Source organism: Vigna radiata, chromosome 8 (genome assembly GCF_000741045.1).
Source record: "Vigna radiata var. radiata cultivar VC1973A chromosome 8, Vradiata_ver6, whole genome shotgun sequence".
In the NCBI taxonomy this organism is placed as follows: domain Eukaryota; kingdom Viridiplantae; phylum Streptophyta; class Magnoliopsida; order Fabales; family Fabaceae; genus Vigna; species Vigna radiata.
The window spans coordinates 32760471-32770192 of NC_028358.1; the positions used below are offsets into that span (position 1 = coordinate 32760471).

General features: G+C 31.3%; 1 protein-coding gene across 1 annotated transcript; it reads right to left on the reverse strand.

The window, feature by feature from the left end:
• Positions 1 to 3426: 3426 nt before the first annotated feature.
• Positions 3427 to 7151, reverse strand: LOC106772302 (probable serine/threonine-protein kinase WNK9). Its single transcript, XM_014658627.2, has 7 exons — positions 6714 to 7151; positions 6599 to 6636; positions 6141 to 6368; positions 5784 to 6004; positions 5448 to 5605; positions 4936 to 5365; positions 3427 to 4857 (listed from the first exon to the last, which is right to left on the reverse strand). Exons 1-7 carry the CDS (start codon positions 6786 to 6788, stop codon positions 3794 to 3796), a joined length of 2214 nt encoding a protein of 737 aa, XP_014514113.1. The 5' UTR covers positions 6789 to 7151; the 3' UTR covers positions 3427 to 3793.
• Positions 7152 to 9722: the final 2571 nt, after the last annotated feature.

Here is a 9722-nt window from a genome sequence, read left to right on the forward strand (position 1 = left end):
ATGAAAATTATTTAAATATCCTTGACCTTAAAACTTGAATCCATGATAAATGAGGGTACTTTTGTCTACTATAATCCGGTACACATTGTTAAAACGTACCAACTGAAAAACAGGCGTACGCGTGTTAACAAACTCCATATATATATATATATATATATATATATAATTGAGGTATGACATAAATTATAACCTTTAAGTAAAATATAATTATTGTAATAAAACTACAACAATTATTAAAAAAAAAGTAAAATAACATAAAATTATCTTTTGTCTATTAAATCATAAATGTTCCTTAAAACCAGGCTAATTCTCTTAATGCTAATTCTTCTTTGCTAACTTGATTACATTAGCTAATATTTTTTACTTTAAAACTAACTACATAAAAAATGACCGTTAGAAAATGGTATGATTATATAAAAAAAAATCATATTTAAGTTATTAATTTTTTATATAAATTTATATAACTTAACTTTTTTAACATGAGTAAATATGCTTCAAATTTTGAAAAATAAATACAAATTTTTTATAGATTGAAGTAAAATTATAATAATACTGAGAATTTATTTGATTTATTTAAATAATTTAGTTTCTTAAATCTGTAGTATTGTTCAAAAAGATTTAAAATGTTTTTAAATAAGAAATTTCAAGAGAATAATTTATTTCCAGAAGAAATTTAAAATGCTTTTGGATAAATTATATTATTTGGACAGAAAATTAAAAAAAAATAGAAATTCATTAAAGTAATTGAACTACTTCAAATTACACTTTTTTTAAAAAAAAAAATTACTTAAATAAGGATTCAATTATGCTACATACGTAAGTTAGGTTATAAATTTGGGTCAATTACTTCCCACTAATTGTGCTTCATAATTTTAGGCTTTCGTTTTTCTTTATGATATTTTCTTGTGTGTATAACTTTTGTATACAAATTCTCTTATTCCTTTATTCGCGTTTATCACATATAAACACAAATAATTACGTAAAAATATATATTGTTTTTAATGCAAGTCTCAATATAGTCACGTCAATTTTTTTATCAAATGTTTTCTTTTCATTAATTTATCTGAATTAGTGTAAATATTATCTTAAATAACTCAACAACTGTAGATGTGCAAACAGTTTTTTCAAGTTCCACCGAATAGCTATTTAGAGTCGTCAAATGGGTCATAACTCGCGAGTCAATCCGTCTTACCATGGGTTTAGGTTGGGTTGGGTTTGAAAAAATTGAATTTTTTTTATGCGAGTCAGATTTCAACCTGGCTCATGCGGGTTGAACCGCCAACCTACTACCTAATTTTATTTTTTTAATTTATTATTTTATTTATGAAACCCTAAAAAATAAAATACTCTCTTCACTCATTGTGTATACCAAAAAAGTAATCTCTGCTCTCATTTACAATGTTGTCACTCTCACTTCTTCACTGAAATTCTTCAAGGAGCAGGTTTTTTGTATATTTGTTGTGTTTGTTTTTTAATGACATTTGGATTATATTGTACTTTTTATTATTATTTTAAATTATCTTCAGTTTAACATCATTTTTGGGAGTGAAATTTGTTTAAATTTGAATATAGTAAGTTTGTAATTTGTTATTTTAAAAAAGTTCTAATTAAATGGGCTAGTGAGTCAACTCGTTTACTCATCAATTCGTGGTGAGTCGAACCGGGTTCAGATTCTTCTGACTCACTAATAAATGAGCCGGATTGAGTTAGCTCACTAAGTGACCAACCCATGGTGGACCAAGCTGGGTCAAACCGGATTATCCATTTTGACAACTCTATCTTTATTGAAAGCATCTTAGAATATATATATATATATATATATATATATATATATATATATATATATATATATATATATATATATATATATATATATATATTATTTTTGTTAGATATTGAACCGAAAGAATTGTTGAAAAATTGAAAAACAAAAACACACTTAAAATAGAAAGGTTTTTTCTTTAAAAGTAATTTCAAGATGAAGCGAAACTTAAAATTGGTTAGATAAACACTATTAACAAACAAATTAAGTTTTCATGTAAAGACAACTGTGAAAGTTCTTATATTGTTAATACATTTTTAAGTTAATTACTCTCTAACATAACAAACTTACTATTTATACAAATTATAATTGGTTAAAAAAGTATATACGTAAAAGTTTAGATGTAACACTCTTGGTTGATTAATAGGTATAAAAAATTTTAAGTTAGTACTCTGACATTTTTTTTATCATGTATTAGTTTAACATGATTAAATATATATTTAAATATGTTTGTAATTCTTAAATTTAAATACGAAATTAAAATGTATTAATAAATGAAATTTTAATATATTTTAATTTTTAAACTTTAAAAATTAATAAATATACTTAATAAAATAATTTTATCTTCATCGTATATCATTGATAAATTTATCTTTATTACATATACACTAATAAAGGCAATTTTATCAATGATTTGTACTAACAATGAGATTTTTGTCTTCATCACATATAAAATTTACAAATAATTGATAAAATTGCTTTTAGTACATATACATTAATGAAGACAATTTTATTAATTATTTGTAAGACTTTTAGTAAGTTTTTCTCTTGTTTATTATTGAATCCAATACTGATAAGATATCTGAACTTATCTCTTTATAATATTTACCTCTTTTTCTTCCTAACAAGTTACATTTATAATACAATTGATCCCTTTGTTAGGTGGGTTTATGTAGATATATTAATAAATCGAGTATACGACTTTTCATGATGAAGAAAAATCTAAAAAATTGCAAAATTTCCACAAAGAAGTCAACTGGAATGAAGTCACGAGGTGGATTGATGAGACTAACCTGAGTAAGTATATTAATAATATTAGTGAGAAAATGTTTATCATACTTAGCATAAACATGGAATTTGATTCTTGTGGTGGGCCTTCTTCCTCTTATTCTTGCTATCTTCTTCTGTCCAATTAATTGATTGCTTTTAGAAAACCACCTCATCATCTATGATTGAGTAAAAAGCAAAGGGCCTCACTGAGGCACACGCACAGCAAAAGGTTCAGAAACTGTCATGCTAAAAAAAATAATAATTGATTCTCTTTTCAACTTACCTTCAGCTCCATTCCTTGTCAACTCAATTATCATCCTCATGCATATAAATATACTTAACTCAGTTTCTTCTCATTATCACTAACTTTAACACTATTCATAATAATGATGTAACCTATTTAGTTGCTTTGTCCATTAATAGCTGAGTTGGAAGAGTTTTAGGGCATTTCAATGTTGACTATGCTCTTTGGTGTAATCTTATAGAGCCGTGCCAAATGGATGAATATCCCACACGCTTTGTTTGGGTCCCGCTAACACATGGTTTAAGTGTAAATTTGACTTAGCTGTTGCACTCAATTATTGCATATCTATTCAGGGAAGAAAAAGAAAATAAAGCAAACAGCTAAAGGTCTATCAATACTTATTTCATTACCAGGGAGATACAAATAAACTTGGACAGATTTACAGACTCTACAGTTTTCATATTTTACATGCCTCAAATATCAAGTTCAGGATGACTAACATTTGTAACCAAAATCTGATTTTCTTTATCCTAGATAAATAAACACTCGAGTGTATGTTGATGCCTTTTTGTGGGGGTGGGAAAAGGATTTTAGCTAGTAGTTACTGATTTCCATGTTGATAAACTGAGATTCCTATAAAAAAAAGGTGGGAATGATGTAGAAATAGGATAGCCTCTATATGGGGGGATTTATATTATATATAATCTACAAAAGAATCCAATGAGTACCTCACAAAATTATATATCAACTGCATCAACTGGTAGGGAAACTGTCCTGTGCAGAGAGTGTGGAAGCAATGAGCCAGTATAAAAACTCTTTGCAGTAACCATACCTTTGCCAGGGGATTCTGTCGCCACACAATTTTGGGCCCTTTGGGTGTCCGAATTGGGGCTGCTTTCATGGACATGAGGGTGGTTACTAGAATCATAATGCCACTTATTAGTAGGAGGTTTCATCTGAGTCCCATTGTTACCTTCTTTTAATGATGTTTCTGTCACTGAAGTTGACAATAAGCCATTTTCTGTTTTGTGCTCTTTGTCAGTACTGTGTGAAGATTGCTCAAACTGTCGGTCCTTATGATCCCTTAATTCCATTTGGTACTTGGCTCTTAGCCATCTGAGTTCCTTTTGGATCTCTTTCTCATAGTCATCTCCTAGGTCACAGTAGGCAGATTGGATAGTAGAGAAGTCATGACTTCCAGATAAATTTCTTCGAGAATTTGCAGCACTGAATGAAACCTTGTTTTCCCAAACATCATGTTCTTTATCCTTAGCTGGAAGTAGTTTATCTAATTGTTCGAATTGTTCATCAGAATGGCTTTGATCAGACTCTACTGGACTCAGTTCACGACTTTCGTGCTGATTCCATAACTCCTGATACTGCAAGCTATCTAACTGGCTTGATATGTTCAGATCCCCTCTGGCATGGTTGTCATACTCTTCAGATTGGAAGGTAATCTCCTCAAACCGCCCATGCATTGAAGCGCATCCATGCCTACAACACCCTAGTTGCAGGTTCTTGTCACCTGGATTGTGTGAGAGAAAATCCAAAAAAGAGCCGCTAGAAGTATGATTAGATACACAATTGTGACAGAAACCTTGATTTGCAAAACGGGGAGTTTCGTCAATTCCTGGTCCCGGTCTCCATTCAGGTACCAAGGAAGCAATTTCCCCATCAATCATATCAGCTATTCTGGTAACATCCTGATCAGTAATGTCCAGCTCTGCAACCATTTCAGTTGCCACACTTATTGCTGTGTCCGTCTCTATGTCAAATGGGAAATAAATATTTCGGATGCGACCTGTGACAATCAAATCATACTATCAGGCTTAAATTCCATGGTGAAATATACAAATCGCAGGTTTTATAAGGCACAGACCTTCTTTATCAGCAATTCTTAGTCTCAAAAAGATGCCACCATCATCTTTCCTCTTGCCCTTGATGCTTATGTCAACATCTTCAGAGGGTTCATCATCATGGTACTCAAAAAGTTCAATTCCACTTGGTTCAATCTCAGCCGGATGAGGACACCAGTCTCCTTCATACCCAAAGCCATTTGAGTATTCATTACTGAAGTTACTGTAGCTTCGATGAAGATCAAAGAATGGCTGTCTGATGAGAGGACCAAATTCATCCAATTCTCCATTTTCTACAGTTCTCGTATCATATTCATAATCATCAATTCGAAGAAATGGATCATCTAGAAGCTCCCTTGCAGAAAGCCTAAGAGACACCGTGGCCAAGCATTTTTCAACAAATTGTCGCACCTCCGGATCCTTCACTCTATATAAAGCATCTGGCTTTTTCCCCTGGAGGTAGAAAATGCCAATGAAATTTCACCACCAATGAAAACTCCCTTATCAAAAAGACAAAGAAAGGGAACAAACTTACAGAAACAACTTTCTTATAGATTTGAGCCGGATGAGTACATTCACTATAAGGATATTCAAATGTGACCATCTCTAGTATGCACATCCCAAAGGAATAGATGTCAACTAGCTCATTATATGCCTCTTCATATACTTCAGGGGCCATGAACTCTGGCGTCCCTGTGAAAACACAAGAGACACAGATGAAGCCCCAACTAGAATCACTGATCCTTGTTATTACCAAATCATTTCCAAAAGACATAAACTAAGGAGAACAAATTGTCATCGGATTTTGAGCTGGCCTCATATTTTTTTTGACAACTACCTACACGATATTGTTGAAATTAAACAAACATACCTACACAATGAGCTGCATGAGATTTCCGGAGAATTGCTGCCAAACCAAGATCCCCAATCTTCACTTCCCCTTGGTTTCCATTGACAAATATGTTATCACATTTTAGATCTCTATGGATCACAGGCGGATCGTGACTGTGAAGATAGAGAAGTCCACTCAAGATCTGTCTACACCAATGCTTCACTGCTCTGATGTTAACTCTCTTGTGCTTTAGCCTATACCTATTTCACAATTAAAACAAGCGAAAGTAAAAAAAGAAGAAACGATCCCACTATACAAGATCTAGAATGCACAGAGACGAATGATAAACAGAAATAATGTAGCTGCCGGGATAGTAGTGGCAACTAAGGAACTTACTGTCTAAGTGTACCGGAGGTGAACATTTCAGTCACGAAGTTGATATTCCTATTCGCAGTATCAACCCAAGAAGTGTAGAATTTCATAATGTTCCTGTGCTTCAATGTTTTCAGGAGATGAATTTCACAATAAAGCCTCTCAAGATCTTCAGGACTTTGCAGAAAATCATACAGCTTGACCTGGTTCCAAGCAACTTCAATCCCTTGATACTCATCAAATGCCCTATATCTGCATCAATTAAGAAGCAAAACCACAAACAAAGAAAAAGTAGATTTATCAGATGCCCTTCTCCACAAACTCAACGAAAAGCGTAAAGAAGTTCAGTTTCAGAGGAAACCAAGGAAACTAAGGAAACCAGAACTAGGCCTGACATACAATAAACTTGAAGGGGGAAAAAAATCCAACTTTGAGAAAAAAAAAATGATGGTAAATGAAATAGGATGTGCTTGTAAGCATACACTGTCTTTGAAGCTCCTTTTCCGAGGATTTCATTGTACTGCAATAAACAGGGAAAATCATCATGAAAGTGAGGCAGAGGAGGGAGAGGAGGAAATGGGGAGAAAGAGAGTATACTCTGCCATATCTGCCAGTTGGATCAACTTCAACAAACTCAGAGTCATCTGGTTCAAGGTGTGTGACCCCATTCATCGTCTGAATTTGCTGCACTGGATGCCTCTTTTTCTATGGTATGATTAGATTTCTCTCCTATGTTCTTCCTCTTTCGTAATGGCACGAACACAACCCAAAAGGAAGGAAGAGGGAGGAATAATATTTTTTTTTTAAATAATACTTTTTCAGCAACCTTTCGAGGAGATTTTTTTAACAAAAAAAACCCATAAAATAATTCACGAGAAAGAGAATAAAAACAGGGGGCCGAGAGAGAGAGAGAAAGTTAACCAGAAAGAGAAGGGAAAACTGTATGTGTGCCACAAATTCTGAGAGGAATGGGAAACAATACAAAGAAAGAGAGTCACCCAATCCATGAGGGAACGTGACAAATAGACAAAGGAGAGAGACGTGCACAGTCATCACCTGTGTTTTTAATCTTAACCATAATCCTAAATTTTTAAAACATTTGAATTATAATAACTATGAGTTTGACCAATTGAATCTATCGATCCATATTAGCTTTACTGGTTCAATCTCTGATTTTATTCTTAAAAAAACAACATTAATTAATCATAGGAACACGACAAACCCAGCACGGACAGAGCTGGCCTGTAAAGTAAAAATGTTAAGTGAAAAACAACGCCGCGCTCCGTACCACCTACCAGACTCATGCTCAAAACGCAACTGCCACAAAAAATATTAATTACTCACTTTTTTTTTCTTTATGCTAAAAATATTGAAGCGCCAATGTTTGCTTTCTTCTGCTTTGTTGCCCGTGTAGGTGAAACTTTTACAACTTACGTTACAGAAGCATGAAAAAAAAATATTTATATAATCACTCATCCTTGTAATTGTGCAATTTTAATTAATTGCTTTTGTAGTTTTAACATTTAATTTGATATTATTATTAGTAAAAAGTTGAACTGAATCTTTCAAGCATTCACATTTATGACATAATCCATGCAATAAGTTCCCTGGAACGGTGACGGTTATAAGATCGTAGGAAATGCATTTATCCATTTTTGGTAAAAACACATCCACTTGGTTTGTCAGTTTTTCTCAAGACATATCCTTCTATTCGAAATAAAAAACATTGTATAAGCCTTCCATAGCCACTATAAAATATACATACACAGGATCTCCCACTACTTTTTATCCATTATCTGGCCACATGCTCCTACAGAAAACTCCCTGGTAGAAAACCCAGGTTTTTCCAGATTAAACCCATTCTAGGATACTCACGAAGACAATGAATAATGTCTTCAGTATTAGTACTACATCTCTTACCTTTTGAGATTGGAATGAGTCTATACGTTGAAGAATTGCACATGTGTCGGCACTGCATCTTACCCATAAAAGATTTTATTTTTCCTGAGCCTTTGATTGCCCATGTCCAGCTCCAAGGAACCTTCGTATGAATGAGTCAGAGTAAATACCATCTATAGTTTTTTATATCAATTAAATAAAAAAAATAATAATATATAAATAAATATAAATCTTATATTTATAAATTGATTTTGTAAAATCAGTGAAGATTCCTATATGCACACACTGTAACAGAGGGAGAGGGAATGGATTCCGAGTGCAGTGGAAGGCAGGGAATGCATTATCAGTGTTGGTGGAATCAATTATTTTTGGGTTGAAAGGGAGGTGAAATCGATTCCTTTGCTACTGGAATCAATTATGTTGTCTGCTGAATCGAATCTTCATTGATGCTGAATCGGTTATGTTGTTCGCATGATGCGCTAATGCAAAAACACATCAATTCTGATACACGTGATATAAAGGTTAATTCAGCACATCCAATAGAAGGTGATAGAAAAAATTTTATAACCATCATAATACCAATCCAATGATAAAAAAAAAATAATAAGAATAATATTATCATTATGATTTAATACTTACCTTTAATATGTCACCTTTTCGTTTTATAATAACTCTTCTATTAAAACTTAATTATTGTTTATAACTATAATATTAACAATAGTTTTATTATTGATATAAAAATTATTATTTAAAAAAATGCAATTAAAAATTATTTTTACAATTCCTTTTTAATTGTACTCTGTCTTCCCAATTTTAATTATAAATAACAATTTCCATTTATTTTAGAAATAAAATGATAATCATCTAATTTTATCTATTAAAAAACCTTTTAATATATAATATCCATCATATTATACAGAGACTATAATCTTAGATCTACTTAAATCACACAATTTTTTCTCTAATCCAAACAATACCACAGTCTCATCAAATATATCAATTTACTCTCTTTCAAATCCTCTTCCAAATCCAAAAACATCCATAAACTATCTCTCGCATCCATACATTCGAAGGAATACACTCTTAAAGTATTACTTAAATAAATAAATAAATAAAACTGATATATGTTATTTCTTTTCTTCAAATTATGGTATAATGAAAAACATAATTTTAAAAAATGCATGTGTGAACTTACATGTGTGCATCTTGTATATTATTTTTGTTTTCAAAGTATGACGTAAGTTAAAATACTTGATTAGTTATCGTATTTATTTAAATATCGTAAGTAGGTTCTTGTATATTGATTGTTTTCAATTTGGTTTCTGGTTTTTAAAATGTGATGAAACTAAATCATTTGTATTAATATTGTACTAATCACATAAAGTATTACATATTAGTTTATGATATTCTTTTTTAAAGTGTCACGTGTCAAGAATACCGCCATATAACATTTGTCACGGTAGTTTAACATGTCAATAATAATGTCATTTGTCACGATTGTAACATGTGTTATGTTAAAAATTTCAATGAAATTTCTATATTATTATTTTGATTTAATTTATATAATAGAACAATTTCATCTTTATCAAATTTAGACTAAATTTAATTATTAAATAAATGCTAGACTCATATTTTTTTATTAAAAGTGACATTTTTATTAAATATTTTTAACAAAACTATGTTTACTTAAATTTATATTTATCTTGA

What these genes read in the sequence shown, in the direction of transcription:
- LOC106772302 (XM_014658627.2), bottom strand. Translation starts at nt 6,788, where the DNA reads ATGAATGGGGTCACACACCTTGAACCAGATGACTCTGAGTTTGTTGAA. An exon ending in AAAGGAGCTTCAAAGACAGT is followed by an intron (nt 6,369 to 6,598) that starts GTATGCTTACAA and finishes TAATTGATGCAG; the next exon opens with ATATAGGGCATTTGATGAGT. An exon ending in AAGAATTGCTGATAAAGAAG is followed by an intron (nt 4,858 to 4,935) that starts GTCTGTGCCTTA and finishes TGATTGTCACAG; the next exon opens with GTCGCATCCGAAATATTTAT.